We start from the raw sequence: 20506 nt of genomic DNA, 5'->3' as shown, positions 1-20506 counted from the left end.
GTCGCAAGCCTCGAGGCAGTGCATGGCCACCATTTTACGCCACAATAATAAACTCACTAATGGGATGTGCATTTTGGGGTTCCGATGAGTGTGTGCCTTTTATCTTCAATCTGGCTGCTTGTCTTCTTCTTTATCCAATGAAACCATATCGAGGCGTTAATTTTCTGCATCAAAACTTTCTCTAAGCAGCATAATAGCAAGAGTTCATAACATGGTAGTAAGAGAGAGTATCTAACTGAGATGCATTTATCAAACACACTGCCACTAGTACAGTATCAACACCTCACTCTGTTCTGTAGAATAGAGGTTTCACCATATTCATCACCTATCAACAGTTCTCTCATACCAGTAGAGTTGAATTAAGCACCAATCAATGCCTTTCCATCAAAGGGCCACTCACGGTTAAAATCGCGTACGAAATTTGAAATTTCTAAAGATTTTTGCAAAAATTTCAAGGTTTGAGCTTGAAATTTCAAATTTTCAGATATTTCAAATTAACTTATAAATACCTAATGGGAGCTATAATTCATACAATTAACTCCCTGAATGAACCAGTGAGATGTAGTTCTGTAGTTACATGCATGAAGTGATAGCTAAATGCACATACAGTTGCAGTTTTGTCTCCATAACTTCCAGAACCAGTATATAGCTAGACGCAGTAGGTAGCTAGCTAGCTACTTATTTTTAATTGTAACTTGCTTGTATCTTTATAGCAACAGTTCACTACACTCATCAGCAATGTTTCACGGTTAAATCTAAATCTAACTTGTCCTAGTCCTTTAGAAATGCAACTAGCTAAAGCCTTTGGAACCAGCTGCAGGTTTACAATGTCAAAATGTTAATTATTTTACAGGTGCCTATTGCGATATTCGGGTAGTTTAGAGGTTAAATGTGTGTTTTGCCACTATAAAAGTTGGCAATAAGTGTCTGTAACTAATGAAGCTTCACTGAATTCAAGAAAAACTTGTCAGCAGTTCATCACATTCCATGGAATATGAAGTCGTGCAATAGCAGAAAAGATCCAAGCCAAAAATTTCAAATTTCATACCAAAATTTCACAGTTCGAAATTAATTTCAAAGGGTTTGTATGGCCCCTTGCTTTCCATACTAGGATAGGCATTGATTTCATCAAAAGGTGAACTTATAGTAGGCATTCCAGTATCCAAGATTTTTTAATAAAAAAATTCTCCGTATATTCCCCAATAGAACCCTGGCACAAAATGACAACTAGTGTTTAACTTGGGATTGCTCCGTCATCTGAGCTCCAATGAAGATGAAAATCGCTGTGGGGTTTGTCCACACGCTGATCATCATGAAAATCTTAGTTTTATCGTGCGCGTTACATATAAGTATGTTTTGTCTTGTTTTGTAATCTTTTCAAGCCTTGTAATATATGTAGAATACTTTAAAACTTAAAAAAACGTACTGTCGGGTGGAAGGTAGTCACTGGTGCTTACTTTAAAGTGCGTAGTTACTTCACTCGGGTTAGCGATTTTCAGCTCCAGAGCAATTTTCTGATGGCTGAGTCATCAGCCCAAAGGTATGAACCACTTCAAAGTCGGCATAACAATGCCATAATTGAACCACAACTCCACCTTAGGTATTGTTGCATCATTGTGGCACCTCCACTTTAGTTGTTTACCTTTATAAGTTGTTAACTTGATGTTTTTACCAACTTGAGATAGCCACTTGCCTATATGGGTATACACCATTGTATTGAGAAGTGAGCAATAGGTGAAGCATATTTGCTCACCACAAAGTATACAAAGATCGATAAGATCCAATAAGACCTGAAGTTACTCTCATTACATGTACAAACTTGCAGCTAGAAGCAACTGCAGTTTCAAGATAGTCCAGATTGCTAGATGGCTTCCTGATTCAATTGTGCCATTTTTCCCTTTAAAATGTATGGGGAGCCCTGGAGAAAAAAAATAACCTTTTTTTAGTTTTTAAGCACTGTGCATGCCAAAGTAGCTAATTCCAACCCAACAAACTATATATTTCTGAGATCGGCAATCAATACTCTATCTATTGAGCATATAAAAAGCCTGTTTTTCCAAAATTTAAAAATCGGGCTGGAATGCCTACTTATAGTAGCAATTTCCAACCAACCAATGTTTCACACATATTTTTGCTACTTAAATTACATGCCTTCAATAAATGTTTCACAAGCTGCCGTTCCAGTTAATGGTAGTCAATGCTTCATACTTCGTAATGCACCTTAATGGATTAAAATCCATGCGGTATTTATTGAAATATGTCAAATCAAAGTTTGAGAAATAAAAATCCCCATAGGGAGCCCATACAAATAATTGCGAAGAATGCGGCACCAGTGATAGCCAAAGTTTCCGAGTGTTTCTGCGTGAATCTATGGCTGATGACGACGAAAAAAGCGTTCCTGGGCAAACCCTATACGCTGATTTCGATTCTGCCATATGTTTTTTGATTGGAGGACGATTGAAGTTGGATTACGACGAAAATATGGCCCTTTAGAACGAGGGGTCACCAACTGCTTCGAAATCTCGTACACCTCCAGTAAAATCCTGCCTGAAATACGAAATCTTATGTTGTTATCGTGATTCTGATTCTATACTCGTTCTGGTACCGTAGCTTACACTCAACTGCTCCTGCACAAAAGTAAGAATGAAATCCGATGTTCCACTCCGCTTCGGATTTGTATAATCAAGTTGTGGAAGCCGCACAAAACCAGGAGCTGTGGGAAAAAAGCCGCACAAACCAGGAGAGAATGAAATCCGATGTTCCTCTCCGCTTCGGATTTATATTATTAAGCGAGTTGTGGAAGCCAAATAAAACCAGGAGTTGTGGGAAAGAAGCCACATAAACAGGGGCGGATCCAGAGTTTGGAAAGAGGGGGGGCACCTTTCTGAAAAACAGTTGAAGACCAAAAAAACTTGCTGAGAACCAGTTGAAGACAAAAAAAAAAAAAAAAAAAGGTCACGACAATAATAGCTAGTTATCCTTACCAACTATATCACGTCTGTTATGTAAAATAAAATCCTATTTATAGCTTCATAGGTAAGCTACACTGCCTCATGAACATTGTGACTGCTTTATTAGAGTAATTGACTGCTCTATTAGAGTATCTCGATCTTGTATGCAATTTCTTGAAGGGGTGGGGGGGGCATTTGCCCCAAATGCCCCATCCTGGATCCGCCACTGATAAACCAGGAGAGAATCCATGCAAAGTATATCGATAAAATCCGATGTTCCGCTCCGTTTCGAATTTGTATTAAGCGAGTTGTGGAAGCCAAACAAAACCAGGAGCTGTGGGAAAGAAGCCACACGAAACCAGGACAATCCATGCAGATTGCTCCTACACAAACGTAAGAATGAAATCCGATGTTCCGCTCCGCCTCGGATTTGTATCAAGCAAGTTGTGGAAGCCACACAAAACCAGGAGCTGTGAGAAAGAAGCCATACAAAACATGGAGAGAATCGAATTAAGAATGAAATCCGATGTTCCGCTCCGTTTCTAAGCGAGTTGTGGAAGCCAAACAAAACCAGGAGTTGTGGGAAAGAAGCCGATTTATATTAAGCGAGTTGTGGAAGCCAAACAAAACCAGGAGCTGTGGGAAAGAAGCCAAACAAAACCTGGGGAATTCATGCAAACTGCCCCTGCACAAAAGTAAGAATGGATTTACTTAGCAAACTGCAAACTTAGCAACATAAACTAGCAAAACTTCATAAACTTAGCAACACACCAACTACAAAAGCAACTTAAGCATACACTGAAATGCTCCTGGTTTTGTGGGGTTTCACACGGGATTTCCCCTGAATGATTGGACTTTACTGGTTTATAGGGCTTCAGCTGCGAGTTGCTCCTGGTTTTGTAAGGTTTCATTTAATAGTTATTCCAAGGCTTTACTCCTGGTTTTATATGGCTTCACAATTCCTCTCAATTTCGTGAGGCTTTGCTCTTACATGCCAGCTGAACTTCTGTTTCTTTCTCTCACTACTTTTTGGTGATTTCACTCTACACCAACCTGTAATTTAAAATCAGATTTTGCAGCTCTCGTTCGATTTTGCGAAATCTTTTGAAACCCGTGAAATCTTGAGAAATTTGTTCAAGATTTTGAAATCCGTACCACTTTTTCGTGAGTTGGTGACCCCTCGCTTTAGAAGGTAAATCGCCACCTAGCATTGTTCAGAATTCAGCATTACAATCACCCGGCACTTCAAGGCATCCCTCTGCATTGATGCAAGTATAGTTTGAAGGTGAGCAGTTTGTTGTCTTGCGCGGAATTGCAATATAATGTTCAAGGTTGAGCATAATCTTTTCAAAAGTGGAGACTGGAAAGTGATACCAGCCTTGCATGGCTTCACACTTACCTGTTGTTATAATTATTCTGGTGTATTTATTGCTGTTTTTATCCATTTTATAACAGCTTCAGTTATTGTAATTTTGGTCAGAAACTATTTATAATTTCTCTTTATAGTATAGTGATGTCATTGTGTTATATAATAATTATCATCCTTAGTGCCACAAGGTGATCAGGTAGATGATTCCATAATCGGATTGCCCTTGGAAAAAATGAATAGTTGAAAGAATCAATTCTTGAGGGTAAGTGTAGGAATTTCTTGTTGCTACTGTGGGTGATACTGGGAACTTTATGGAGAATATGATCACAAGGGATATCTACATACTTATTAATAATTTTATGAAACATAGCCAAAATCGAATCATCTCATCGTCTCTCCAATGATTGCTAATCAAGTTGATTTAGCATAGCTGTAACACTGGAATATCGAGAAAAATCACTAAATACAAATCTGGCAGCCTTCCCTTAAATCATCTCAATTTGGTGAATGTTAGTGTGTAAGTGGGGTGACCAGATGAATGCAGCATATTCACAGATGGAGCGGATGTATGTCTGGTAGCATTTAATTTTAACATCCTGTGTGCACTGACCAAAGTTCCTTCGAAAAAATGCCAAGGCATAGTTTGCTCGACCAATAATTCCTGAAATATGTGTGGACCAGGACAAATTACCCGAAATTGTAAACCGAGTTGGACCCAGATTACCCAGAGAAAATGTGACCTGGTTGACCAGGATGACCCGACCCGGTTTCAACGCTGAGCAGGGTAAGTACTTTTGTGAGCCATATCCACTTTAATATATTGGGAAATGGAATACTATAGGTATGCACGAAGCCACACCCAGTTGCTATCTGTAGTAGCAACGTGGAACCATAGATTATCTACCCACTATCTATGGTGGAACCAAACCCACTGACTGATTTTAAATTATAAACTTACCGACTTAGTTATCACATAACTACTCGTTTACTCAACACGAATCGAATGCTCAAAACGTAGTCTCACTCGCTCGAGACTACCCAAAACATAGCTCTTATTGCACTCCTCGGCTTTAATTAATCTGGGTCTGACCCAGATTTCTATCCAGGTCAGTGGGTCATCCGGGTCAGCAGTAGTAACCCAGTTTCTCCTTAACAAAAAACTAAACAAACTAGTATATTAAAAATTATAAATTTAAGAATGAAGTAGGGATCCAAGCGATAAAAAGTAGTGAAACAAGAGAATGAACGATGGTAGTTATTACAGCATAGCTCAGTTGGAAATCCCTACTTTGGAATTGAACACAAAATAAATGCTATGCCATGCCAAAGTAGGGATTTCCCGCCGAGCTGTGCTGTAATAACTCTAGATACCATCATTCATCTCTTGTTTCACTACTTTTATTGCTTGGATCCCTACTTCATTTTTAAATTTATAATTTTTAGTATACTAGTAACAATAGTATTTTTTCACTAATCTACAGGAGCACTTTTTTGGAGACAAAACTACATAGCTCTCTCTTCACGTCCATGACCTATTTTTAAATGCATATTGCATTGATAAGATCAACTCTCAAGCAAATTTGCTTCTCGTGGATTTATTTTTTCATTGATTTGACCATAGATTATAGAGAAGGGGGATAGAAAATTATCACGTTATTCATTAAAATTTGTTGTGACAATCAGCCTCACACAATTTTTTATCACAAACTAGTGGGACGAAATGGTTTATAGTACCTCCTAGCAGGGGTGAATCTAGGATTTTTTGAAAGGTGGGGCTAAGGGACAACGGTAACTAGCCAGACATTAGAAGATACCCATCCTTCTCACAAGGCTGTAGTTGTAAGATCATGTAGTATCCATGATCAAATTAGTTAATTGGAATAGTGACTACATTAGTGTGTGAAGCACACTAGTATGCGAAGCATGCCAACCTAGGGGGGTCTGGGGACATGCCCCCCCCAGGAAATGTTTAACTCTAAAGGTGAATCTGAGAGTATTTTAAACAGTATTTCAGTGGAAAATAATGGAATTTCAGTTTATTATATACCATTCAAATTTTACTTTTCCATTAAATCAAGACTGATTGCAATATGCGGAGTATAGCTATCATGCATGCATGATAATCTTTTCATTTGTAGCTACCAACCATTTAGATATAGCTAGGTATATGCCATAATGCATCAGCTCCTCTTCTAATCAGCTAAATCTGTGAGGTAGAAACATGTATAGCTAAGTAGTAGTGGTGTTGAATGTCACAATTATTACCTAGTGACACTTTGTTAGCCATGTGTACTGAATGCTAATAGTTATTAGCTAGTCCCTTGGTAATCCTTAGCAAAGTGCAACTATATTTGCATTTATGGGCTTTCTGATTTGCTGTTGTGATAGTCAACTTATTATATCTGCCGGGTTATGAAGACTGAACTATAGGCTAGCTACAAATGCCAGCACCATAACCAACAGCATGGTGTCATATCAGAAGGTAACTGATAGAGATTTTATATTCAAAGACAAAAGTGGGTGAATATGCTATAGCTAGCTGTCTTATGAAACTGCAAATTACCAAAAGACTATACGGTTTGCTAAATGGCTGAGTTGGTAGCTAGCTACATAATATATTATACTGAAGCTGATAAATCTAACCCAATTAACACTTTTGAAGCATATAATATACAAAAACCACACTAATCACCTCTTATAGCCATAGTGGAAAACACTGCTAATCATCTGAATAAAACAAAACCCACAATTAAAACTTTTGTAACTGGAGATGCAACCCACAATCGAAACTTGTTTTTGAAGGAAAAGGAAGCTATATTCTCCTGGAACAGAGTTGAACAATAGGTATAGTTACATAGACATTATTTGTGTTGGTAGTGATGCATAGTTCCCGAAATAAGTCTGCTTTTGATACACATAGAAGATTTAGGGTTTTATTGGCCAAGCACTAACTTAGAAAGGAAAGGGGGGGCTACAGCCCCCTTAGCCCCCACCCTAAATCCGCCCCTGCTATAGTAATGCTCACTCATGTAGCTATCTAGACATTCCCACCATCAACCATCCACTGCCTGGTCAAGCTTTATTCCCATGTGCACTCCTTACCTACACCAGCCCATGAGTTTGTGGTACATCTTTCCAGCAACAGGAGTGGAATTGGATAATCCACATACATTCAATTGCAAGGAAACAATACACTGATGTTTGTGTTAACTCTATAGCTGACTGCTTAACAGCTATTGACTATGGATAATAATGTTGGAAGAACTTTTGTTAGTGCCAACTGAGTTCACATTTTATATGCATGCAACCCTTTCTCATTTTGATGGTACAGCATGAGTTAATCAAACTGTTTGTTACAGGTTTTAAGCCTTCTCACAGAAGGCTTAAAAGCATTCACAGAACAGAATTGGTGATATTGTAATCATTAAAGTATTTTATATTGAATTTAACACTAGGAAATGAAATGATATTGTTATAATGACGATTGATTGCTTGATTAATTTGGTGATTCGGCAAAAGCCATTCTTTCATCCTCATAGTTACATACTGAGACACATAAACACTATACCAGCACAAGTGTAGATTGTAATACAATATCATTCGTATTTGCAAGTGGCTACTGTGCTGTGTGTATGTACATTGTCTACAATTGTGTAATTTCCACTGATTTTGAGCCATGCAAATCTAAAAGTGTTGTCAGCATCTGGTGGGCAGTGAGTCCACTTTCCACTTTAGACCCCTGCTTCATTAACAATAATCTTCCTACACCTCTGCAAAGGGCTTTAGTATATGGAGCAACCATTTAGTAAAATCGCAAGATGCAATACATGAATTTTTGTAGCAGGATGTATAGCAATGGCTTCAATAGCAGGATGGCTTCATTTTGAAATGGTTTCAAAACATAGAATTTCCAGGTAAAACCTAAAACCTACACTTCTGCTTTGCATCACTGGTTATCACAATAGCTACTTACTTGTGATAAGTAACACTTCTGTGGTTACCTAGTTCTATGAATACTACTTTAGAGCTCATGTACATAGAGTATACATAATCCTTTATCATGTATTGTTTTAGCAGGAGGTGAGACAGTGTTTTCAGAAGGTACAAAATCATATGGGGGGTTATCCTCCTTATTTCCCCTAAAATTCCTGAAAATATATGTAGTGTTTGGCTAGTAGGCCTTTCATAGTGTATGGTGTAGTTAAACTGCTGGAATAGTCATACTACTTTGCCTGTTTTAATTAATTTATCTGTGATGGTAACAAGAATCATAATATGTGACCCTATTTTGGTAAACCATACATCTTGGCACATTGGTCAAATTTCTTTTTTATTGCTAGAATGGAGTACTGAGTATTTATTTACCTTGTGTTAAAATTTGGTTATGATACAATGAAGCATTCCAAAGATATGGTTGATTTACTGTACTGTCTAATACAAAACAAAATAACTTTTCATTTTCAGTTTATACTACTCTATAGTGATTAGGTATGATAAATGATGACAAATTACTTTGTTTACAAAGATTTCCATTCCTACAATTAAAATGGACAAAAAGAGATCCTTGAGAGTTTAATCATATGTTCTTTGTGCTTCTGTTTGATTAAATCACATGCATTATAGTCTTGAATGTTTGGTTTTAGGGATGAATAAATCACCCAATTCACAAGTTTTAAGTTAATTGCTGTCCCACACAATGTGAAACTATTACATGGTCTAATGTAATTGAGCATATCTCCTTGAAAACAGAAGCTTTGAGTGTTAAACTTCTTAGCAAGAAGGCTGAATGGTTGCTTTATCAAAGAACATACAAAAAACTTAATTAAAAAAAAATCTCTGAAAATTTCAATTGAGTTTTCCCACAAATTTTGCCCAAATGGCAAAATTTGGTCACATATGAAGTTTTATACTTATTATTGTTATTAACTCTTGATGGTAGTGACTATCTGCAAATATTTATTAAGATGTCTTCAGCTCTGTGACTTCTGCCTAAGTTTAATATGCAATGTTAGTTTAAAAATAATGCAAAATTTCAGTGTTGTTGCTAAATCCTATGTTAAAAGGGGACAGGACTTTGAAACTGCTTTGTATAGTAGTACATACTTGTTGTTCTATTCCATGTTAAGTGCTACATTGAAGTCTTTAAAACTCTATGACATAGTAGTGGAAACCTCCCACCAAAAGTCTTGGTCCAAAATGTCTGCTATAGGGACAATTTCAATTTTTTTTGTTATATCAGATTCTTAGCTAGCATTACTTTCATGCCATGTTCAGCATTCTAAGGATTGCTTGGATACAAAAAAATATTGATGATTATGCAGCCCATGCAACACAGAATTTTATTTCACTATTTGGCACCTAAATTCAGACGAGATTTCTGAAGGTCATCCTGTAATGCTATCAGTCAGTGGTTTGGAGAGAAAAAATACATATTAACAAGTATTTTATTGTTACATTCTTGTACTAGATGCTAATGTCTCCATTTAGAATGCTCCTAAAACTCTGCTACTAGTTAAACATCACTTATGTGTACCAGATGAAGACAGAGACTTGTGTGTGACACATCTCCGTTAGGTGATGCTGAACCCTTTAGGGAAGCTTAATAGGACAGCATTGTTGCACGAATATAACAAATAATTTCAGTGGACTAACAAACAAGCTCTGTCAGACTCCCCAGCTACAGTTATTGATGCAACTAATGCTATTCATGGTTTTCATTTGCTTGTACCATTGCGTGATTACTGTTATATGGAGCGTGCCCTGACTAGCCACATAGTCTCCTTCCTCACTACATAATTTCAAAATGATGCACCACTTGACAGACCATCAAAATTTGGTATAGGTATCGGGTAAGTGTTACTCTACAATAGTATGCTTCAAATTTTTGCAATTTGGGTTTGATGGGGTTGTCGGCCAATGTTGTAGTCCACAAGTGTGTATTTCACTACTTTCTATGTTGTTATTTATTATCAATTTTTGTCAATGACAGGGGTCACATAAAAGGCAAGTCTGTACAGGGTGCTTCCCCACAAAATTACACACAACATACAGCTATACCAAACAAACAGTTACAAAAACAAAGTAATGCACACACAACCAATAAGATTAAACTTACAGAGAATTAAAAAACAAACAAAACATTTCGGATTTAGCTTAAAATGATTAACAGAAATTGTCAATACATCAAAAGGGTTCCAGATAAATATGGAATTGACAAAATTATCAGCAAAAGAAAAGCGTAGAACTGTTCTACAAAGGTTCAAACTGAAGTGGCTTTGCACTAGGTTGTTCACACAAATCAGCATGAAACTTCAGAGTTATATAAAGGTGTGATATGTAATAAGAAGGTATGGGTAGAAAGTGACTGGTGTGTCGTTTTACTTTGCAGGAGACTACAGAAGCAATGTAAAGCAATTGAATGAGCCTCCAGATAGATTAGTCCTCATCCTAAAACCAGCCTCAATTTCCCTTCATGACAACTTGCCAGTATTGGTTAGGCACAGCCAAGCCCAAAAATGTCTTCAGACCAACCCCAACCCTTACCATGGAGTAGAAGTCTTGCATTTTGCAATAAGTCTGTCCTCATTGCTCAGAAGTGTATGAAGAGCATATGCTGATGGAACCTTTGGTATCTTGCCAAGGTGTGGCTTAGCTGCTGGCATTTTGGGTGGTAGACATTCTCTTTTATGCTGTAGTGGTGGAGTAACGACGGCATTAAAGAACTAATGAACTAACCAAACTAATCGGCATAATGATCCTTCCTCAGTTCCAAATATTACAAACTATTACTGATCACATAGCTGGTCACATCTCACTCCTGGCTGGTACAGAATATCTGCACTATAATAACTCTTAGAACATGGCATGCACAGTATGCTTTGATCTTTGATTTCCAGATATTAGTCTGATTAGTTCGATCTAAGCCAATTAGTTCGCTTCCATAAATCTATATTAGTTTTTCATCTTACTTTGCAGGAGATTACAGAAGCAATGTAAAGCCCAGTATACGGTACAATTATTTTCCAAGTAAACAAAAAATGAGCATTAAACAATATGTGACCGGGCCGGTGAAAACAGGGCATGTGGGCACAAACTACACCCTGTCACATTACAGGTCATATCTCAGTTCTGGAACAGTATATTTTCATTCTGTAACTTGCATCATAAAGCCAATTAAATGCTCACTAGGGACTAAAATTTACATTGTCATAGCATACTGGCATGAGTCAACGAAATTTGAGAAAGTGGGAAAAATCATGTGCCAACATGCCCTGTTTTCGCAGGCTCAGTTACATGTTAGCAACAATGAATTGATCCAGTGGTAACAGGATATACAAGCAGCATGCAACTGGTCATCCGGAGGTTGGATGAGGTTAGTAGACCAATTAGTGGTTCATATAAACTACATGTGTTTCAGGTGTTACGGAAGTGTTGTGAGGCTTCATGACCAATCATTATACTGGCAGCAAAGATTGTGGGCCAGTCATACTCGCTGCACACAAAATGAGTATTAATAGTCTTACAAAGGATGCATGCGGACTTCATATGCTTGGCTGCCAGTATGCTCTTTGTGAGTTAAGAAGATGCGAATCCATAGTTTAGGCAATGATCAGCTGTGAATATGATTAATTATCGTGGTGACTGTTATAGAGTGGTGTGAATTTATGTACCGAACAAGAGATTATATCTGAGATTCCTGTGCCTTAATTAATTAATGTGCAGGCTTGCAGCTCCTCTATCAGCTATGTCAAATATATGTTCTACCTATTATGCTGGTGATTATTCTTAATGCTTGTACCAACTTATTATGCATAGCATTATATGCATAATTGGCTCAGTTTCATGCTTACTTCTTGATTTAGTAACAAGTTGACACATGTCCTACACAGTGATATCACTTCTTTTAATACCACAAGCGAATAATATTTTAGTTCCATTTGCACTTATCAGGACTCGCTCAGGACTCGCTCAGGCCTAATGCCTGTAACATCTGGAATAACCTACCTAAAGAAATTACATCTTTAAGAACCAAATCAATTAATTGTAATGGCATAAATATTCCCCAAACTTGGTGTAAAGTCTTCGCTGACAAAGTTGACACAATAATAATAAAGCTACAGTAGTTTTCACCCAGCATGCCTATGGTACAATGATCTTGGTGTATAGCTAAATAAAACTATGTTATTATGTATGCTTATTATGAACTAACAGTTGCTTTTAAGAAGAAATTAACTATATCCCAATACAAAAACATCTTGGCTGTAAGGCCTCTATTTGGTGATTATTATTTTCTCATCCAATTATTATGATGCGGGCAGGAGGGCATTACCATTAGGCCATTATAATATTAATACACTGATGTATAGACCTTGTCCAAACTGTCTTTCTTTTCTCGCACAATTTACTTAGGTTTTTAGTTGCAATCATGCTCTATCAACCTCATCGTAGCAGGATTTCAGTTGACTGTTGAAAAACAGTCGAAAATAGAACTCACTGTAGTAATTTTCCAAGGAAAACAACAGTTCTCCTGGCGATGCATAGTGCACTGTAGTGTTAATTTTAAAAACTCCACATGTTTCATTGCAAATTATGACGGTTTGGTATCACGTGATCTTCTGAGCATGCACAGAATATATAATGGCTTACCATGCAGTTGCTTAAGTAGGATGCGGGCAGTGGATGAGAAAATAATAATCACCAAATAGGGTTAGGCCTAAAAAAAGAACAACCTAAAGAAGTAGGGCTGAAACTTCAGTTGACTATTCCATTGGCTATCTAGATAAACAAAATGTGATGTTGTAAAGGAAGGAAATGTAAAATAGAAATGTAATGGAAATGGAATATTGTTATGAAACGAATGTGATTACATTATTCAGTCATTTCTTGTGAAAAGTTGATAGTAAATAATAATATAATGAACTGCGTCACTTTTATGATTTGCTATGACTTAATTCAGTTAGCTATACAGTAGCTAGCTACTGCATGCATAGAGCAGCTCAGGTATTTCCGACCACCATGTACTTTCGGACACAATATTTCCTAGAGGAGCAACAGGACTCGATCAATTATTACACTATTATGAAGACCTATGACTATAACCTCCATAGTCTATATAAAATATAAAAGGATTCCATTATATCGTGTGGCTGCAGTGACCTCGGAAAGCCACTGTCCAAAAACGTCGATGCTCGGACAACGACATGTGCGCTCGGACCCCACCCTCTACTACACCCTTCCCATGTAACTTCAAAAGCTATTGTGTGGTAGTGATTGATAGAGCTAACCTTGAGCTACCCCATGATATAAGCAGGTTAGATTTTTATTAACTGGTATTGTAGATAGCCGGTTTTTCCCAGAGGTGGTAACTTGATCAAACGTCGGACGCAAAAAATCATTTTATTTTCGGATTTTTCATTTATTTGCGATAATTTTGGTATTTTATGACTTTCAGTAAAGCACTAGCTTAAAAGGTTTTAAATGCAGCAATTTAAACACAGGTATAGGGTGTTTTTCGTCAATTCTAGGCGGAAGAAGCCAAGCTACATATAGCTGTAGTATAGTACGTCTATACAAATTAGCTGAATAAGGCCACTCCTCATACTCATTTTACATTTTTGATATTATTAAAATCAATTTTAGATAGTGGAGGTCAGAAATAAGCTGCAACAGTGTGCAAAACTCGCTACCGCATATATATATGACTGTTCTATTAGAGTAGTTTATTGGTTGAGTGAATTTCACTTGTTAACTTTCGTGTTGTAAGCTCCTGTATTTTTCTAGAATCTGTTCTGGAACAAGTCATAGATGTTGGGTCATGCAAACACGAAAACCTGTAAAATTTAAACCAGCGAAATGTGCTCAAAATATAAACTACTCTAATAGAACAGTCATATATGCTTCACACACTGTTGCAGTTTACTGCTGACCTCCACTACCTGAAATTGACTTTAATATCAAAAATGTCAAATGAGTAGAGAAGTAGCCTTATTTAGCTAATTTGTATAGACGTACTATAATACAGCTATATGTAGCTTGCTAATTGTCTTCTTCCACCTAGAATTGACGAAAAACACCCTATACCTGTGTTTAAATTGCTGCATTTAAACCTTTTAAGCTAGTGCTTTACTGAAAGTCATAAAATACCAACAAATAAATGAAAAGTCCGAAAATAAAATGATTTTTTGCGTCCGACGTTTGATCAAGTTACCACCTCTGGGAAAAACCGGCTATCTACAATACCAGTTAATAACAATCTAATCTGCTTATATCGTGGGGTAGCTCAAGGTTAGCTCTATCAATCACTACCACACAATAACTTTTGAAGTTGCATGGGAAGGGTGTAGAGGGTGGGGTCCGAGCGCACATGTCGTTGTCCGAGCATCGACGTTTTTGGACAGTGGCTTTCCGAGGTCACTGCAGCCACACGATATAATGGAATCCTTTTATATTTTATATAGACTATGGAGGTTATAGTCATAGGTCTTCATAATAGTGTAATAATTGATCGAATCTTGTAGCTCCTCTAGGAAATATTGCGTCCGAAAGTACATGGTGGTCGGAAATACCTGAGCTGCTCTACAGGTACACAATAATTATAATCATCTAGTCATATCCCTCCAATTGTTCTCACCTTGGTGATACTTAAGTTGCCCACAACATCAACGACATTTTCCGCTCCGCACATTAGACGGCTGGCGTTGTTGTCTCGTTCGAAACAGCTATCGTTCCGGTATTCCTGTGGAGGGGGAGTAGTTGTTAGTGCAACATCGTTTGGAGCAATAATCACTCACCAAGTTGTCACACCAGATACATTGTGGTGATGATCGTAAACACTCATCGCACGTAGTGTGGTCGTTACAAGACTGGCCTATCGTGACCGAACATTTACTATCTAACAAATTAAACTTAAGCTTAGCTATAACTTACCAGATACGCCTTGGAGCATTAAGACACCAAGACACAACGCAATTACTAGCATATCAACTCGTAGCATATTCAAAACTTCGCTCTGATGTTGAGCAATGATCTTATGTAGGCGATAACTTACGTCACAATGTGTAACCGCAAGGACGGGGCCTAGCGCTCCTCCTTTCGCAAAAAGAGGAACTTGCCATGGAACAGAACGTGAAACAGAAGTTGGCCTGGGAAACACGATGACGTACGTTATTTGCAATTGCCTGAATGGGGGGTTTTACGAGGATAATTAAAACAGGACTCACTGACTCGAGAAAACGATTGTCACCACAACAACGTTTCAGCGGTAAGATCAATAAGTTTTTTTTAATGCTTCCAAGTATAAAATTGTATTGACAACAATCAAGTAGCTACAGTTAACAAAACTTTAAGTAAAATCAGTTCATTAAACGTGACTCCACCCTAACTAGATCCATTGGAGGTGGAGTTCTGTCAAATTGACCTGATGATGACCGAGCATCATGGATGCAAGCAATAGCAGAACCTTGAGCAGAACGCAGCAAAGAAAAGGAAAGACAGCAACGGAGCCAACCTAGAGTAACCGAGTAATTATCCCCCCCACTTATTGGACAAAAAAGAAGCCAGACGTTTGTAAAAGATAGTTGCTTTATGAGTCAGACCTCCAGTAGCAGAAAAAATCAAGGGAGAGAATGAGGCATGTTCAACTTCTCGGATACGTTGGCCTTAAGCATGCCGTTTGATGTTCTCATGCTTTTTATAGGCAGCAGACAATGAAGAGCACTTATTTGAGGCAGCATAAGGATTGAAAACTCCAACATCGACAAAGCATTTCTCTGATTGACCACCCCAAAAACCATTCATCGCAATATCCAGACGAGCGCCATCTTGAGTATTCAAAGTAGCGAGTGGGTACTCATCTGGATTTGAGACAGGTTGCAGCTCAGGTTCAACTATGACCTGAGAATAAACTTCAGTCAATAGAGAAGCTGTAAGGTCCCTGATATTATTGTGTTTCAAAGAAGGGAGTCCACTCTTTGGACATGACAGCACGTGCTCTATGGAGAAAAAGGAACCACAAGCACAAAGAGAAAGAGCCCTAAAAGGAGACCAACCGTAATGCAATGCAAGGGAATCTTGAAAGGTAGATTTGTGCAGGGTAAATCCACACTCCTGCAGAGGAAGGGCAGCTAACCAACTAGAGGCCCCCTTAACTGAAGCAAGGTCCACAGCAAACTGTAATGATGGCTCAAAATTAATTCTCACACAAAGACAGAGCAGAATATCCCTCAGCCTTTGACTTGCGAATCTAAGATTTCTTGTTCAATAGGGAGGAAGAAACCTCAGCAAAGGAAAGAGATGGGGTACAAATAAAGTCACAAAGGGGCTCACAAATGTTACGGAAAGCAGCAAACTCACTGTCACAGATAGAGGATAGTTTGGGTAAGCCAAGACCACCCCATCGAGCAGGAAGGATAAAAAGCTTACGTAATGAGTCAGATGGAGGTGAGCGACCAGTGATCAATAAGTAGCTACAGTCGATTGCAGAACTCCTGAAAAATAATTGCCTTACTGTGAGTGCTCCTTGTGAGTAAATTTGTTGTCTTTGCCACGGATTCAACAGTAATTGAACCACACTAATCTTTTTCCTCAGTCCGGCTGATCCGGTGTCACTACAAATAGTTTTCCAGCCCACAAAATGTTTACGGCATGGGAAGAGGATTTTCAACAATTCTGCAATCGACTGTATACTACAGCATAGCGGCTAAGCAAACTGAAAAATTGTTCACTTTTTGATAAAAGCACCAAACTTGGTACAGTAGTTGCTCGATTCATACTTACATATTAGATATGAGAGATTTTCAACCTATCGAAATTTCACGCATATTTTTGCTAATCAAATTACTAGTGTTGTTTTAGTACAGCAAATTCATTTTAGTTTAGTTCTAGTTCTAGTACTCCAATTCTGTCATAGTTTTAGTTAGTTTTAGTTCTAGTATCCCAATTCTACCATAGTTTTAGTTCTAGTACCCCAATTCCACTAAAGTTTTAGTTCTGGTACCCCATATTTCTGTAATTTAGTTAGTATTAGTTTCATTTTAGTTAGTGTTAGTTTTAGTGTTAGATATCTTCACATATACTAACCTTGGTAGCACCCCCTAAACTTACAGAAACTTTAGATTTGGTGTTTTGATGTTCAGCACTATTTCCACTTACCATTGTGCATAAATGAACAAATGCTCTAATAGAAATGAGCTTAAATAACCTAAATAGGCAGAATTAATGCTGAATAGCAATGTTTCAGAGGAGGTTGGACACGATACAAGCACTTCTGAAATTTATTTCTGTTAATTGCGTAATTCTTATATATGACAAGGAGTAAGTGATAGAAGAAATGTTTAGCAATATCCACATCATGTTACCTTGTGCTTCTTAAGATGAACAGCAAATTCTTATTGCAAGGCGGGTGTGTGAGTTTCTAATTCTCTTTTCGATTCTCTGTAAGGCCAAACTAGCGGCGTCCGCTCTTCTTTTTCAATACTCTGAGAGGCTTTGTTACATGCACATTGCACTGCTTGAAGTTTCTTAGTTTACTACAGTGGTATATCCCCAGTATATGGAACAGTTAATTGTTTGGAATTTTAGTAGCTTTTCAGTAAACCTGCATTCACTGATGTTTACTGAGAGTTTAAAACTTAGTAAAACAATTATGTTCCATATACTTAAAGTTACTGACATTTTACTATCAGTATAACTGGGCACAACTACAGTAAAGCAGCTTAACAAATTAGTAAACTAAGAACCTTCAAGCAGTGTTGCTTTCTTCGACAATCATTGTGTTTAAATACACGTACATAAGGCGTTCCTATAGTATTACACATGGATTCCACCCAGCGAATGCATACGCACATGATCCTGTAGATTTCAAGAGAAATTTACGAGCCTGGAGTAGTGGGGTTGAATGGGGTTGACCAGCTGAATAGACTAAACTTGAAGTGCACTCTCAAATGGTATTTGTGAAAACTTTCGTGGACGCTTGGTTAAACTTTCAATACAAAATGTATGCACTCATGTGTGCATGTCCAACCTGCTCTGACAATGTTTATGGTAGCATTTGCAGGCATTTGCAGGAATTTTCAGGCATCACCATCTTCAAAGAAAAGTGTTAAGTGGTTATAGTGTACAACACCCTTTTATGTAGGATTGCTTGAGAAACCTTTTAGTTAGCTCTAGTTCTTGAACTAAAAGTTTTAAAGGTTTTGGTTTAGTTCTAGTTTTTGAACCAAAACTTGACAGAATTTTAGTTTAGTTTTAGTTTTAGAACTAAAATAGACCACAATTTTAGTTTAGTTCTAGTGTACTAGAACTAGAATTAAATTGCTGTACTAAAACTAGATTTAGTTCTAGTTCCTTAGAACTAAAACAACACTACAAATTACACATCTTCAACTTGTATAGTATGTTGTAACCAAAGCTTTGTACTTTATAATGCACTTCAATTTCATGCAGTATAATACGAGAAATCAAAGTTGGAGAAATAAAATTCCCCATTGGGAGCCCACACAAAAATAACCGTATTCATTTTTTCCTGCCTACCACCCCAAGCACAAAAGGCATGTGTGCTGGGCACAACTGATACAACAATAATGCTGATCATAACAACTAATTCAACTGTGCTGATCATACGCAAATTCTACGAGAGTTTATGGTACCAGTTATACTTATAGTCAAAAGTTGTCAAGTTTTCTGTGAGCGGTTTATGTGGCCGGTCTGACTTGAAAGAAGTGATCCTGGGGGAAGTAAATATGCTGATTTCAACTCTGCCATCAGTTGTTTTGTTTAAAAGACATTTTCTGGTGGTTCACGACAAAAATACGCCTTGTAAAAAGGTATACCACTGCCTAGGACGGTTCAGAATCTTACATTTCAACCACCCTGGTGTTCAAGGCATCCATCAGCATCAATCTAAGCGTAGTTTGAAAGTGAGCAATGTATTGTGTTGGACAGAATTGTTTTATAGCATATGCATGTAGCTAATATCGTGGATAACTTCTGAGAAAACACTGTTTGGCATGTATATAAAGCTTAAAAGGCTTCAGAACTACCTGTGGAGTTAATATTGATGTACCTACTGCTGTTATTGTCTATTTTTTGTGGCTGCAATGGCTGTATTTTTGGTCAGGGGCAGTTTATTATTGCTCTTGATTATGTAGTGATGTCATCATAATCATACAGTACGATAGTAACTGTATAGTAGGGACCACAAAGGAGTAGGCGTGGCCCATGAAATAACATCATCCAAAAACCAGCCTCAATTTTCCCTGAAAATGATGAGGCAGTATTGGTGAGGTAAAACTAAGCCCAAACAAGCTTTTAGGTCGACCCGAAACGCTTTCAACGAGTTGCTACAGAATTTTAAAACATTTTTATTCGACGGAATTTTCTACTGACTAAGTAAGTAAGTAACTGACTAATGCCTTCAGACAAGCATAACTCAATAACGGCTAAGGCTACGGGCTTGATATTTTCACTGTTCGACGTCGCTTTGGCCCAACAGGTACCTTTTGGCATACTGCAGAATGTACAATGCATTATTCATGGACTTACCACTGTCCTCCTTTGTGTCCCATTCATCTTTGTGACAGGGAAAGGTGTCGATTTGGCACGAGCACGTGATGGCTTTCCTTCTAAATGGAAATCGTCTGTATTTTTTATAGTGGCTATTTTGATTGCAGACACTACTGGACATTTTGTTTATGAAAGTCCAATGAAAAAAATTGTTCAACCTGTAAAAAGTAAAATTTTCATTGGGTGGTCCCAATGAAATTTTATTTTCATAGCATTTTAATTGGGCAAATTAATGAAAAAACAATGAAAACCCGATGAAACATGAAAAACGTTTCACAGAGTTTTCAGTGGTAATTTTTCATTAGGTTTTCATTGGTCTTTCATTAATTTTTCCCAATTAAAATGCTATGAAAATAAAATTTCATTGGGACTACCCAATGAAAACTTTACTTTTCACAGGTTGAACATTTTTGTTCATTGAATTTTCATGGGCAGTATGTCCAGTAGTGAGAGGTGCTTTTCAAACAGTTCTTGATTCGTACTGCTGTGTAACAGGTTGAACATAGCCAACAGCGAAGCGTAATGGATACTTCACTTTTCAGACAATAATTAATAAAATTGGGGCGCGGCACCATTTCTTTTGGTATGTGTAGATTGTAGCGGTGTTTCCGGAAAAATCTTGATT

The 20506-nt window shown here is 37.5% G+C and overlaps 1 protein-coding gene across 1 annotated transcript in view; it reads right to left on the bottom strand.

Annotated features, from left to right (window-relative positions):
* Nucleotides 1–15447, bottom strand: part of LOC136256873 (integrin beta-3-like) — a 30920-nt gene extending 15473 nt beyond the window's left edge. The window contains exons 1-3 of the mRNA XM_066049965.1: nucleotides 15247–15447; nucleotides 15111–15187; nucleotides 14951–15055 (exon numbers count right to left, since the gene is read on the bottom strand). Of these exons, the coding sequence (XP_065906037.1) occupies nucleotides 14951–15055; nucleotides 15111–15187; nucleotides 15247–15313 (249 nt within the window). The 5' untranslated portion in view covers nucleotides 15314–15447. The remainder of the gene's footprint in view (nucleotides 1–14950; nucleotides 15056–15110; nucleotides 15188–15246) is intronic.
* Between the last annotated feature and the right edge of the window lie 5059 nt (nucleotides 15448–20506).

Source organism: Dysidea avara, chromosome 1, assembly GCF_963678975.1.
Source record: "Dysidea avara chromosome 1, odDysAvar1.4, whole genome shotgun sequence".
Lineage (NCBI taxonomy): Eukaryota > Metazoa > Porifera > Demospongiae > Dictyoceratida > Dysideidae > Dysidea > Dysidea avara.
The sequence above is the reverse complement of the archived record's forward strand: the minus strand, read 5'-3'. Positions and strand labels throughout refer to the sequence as shown.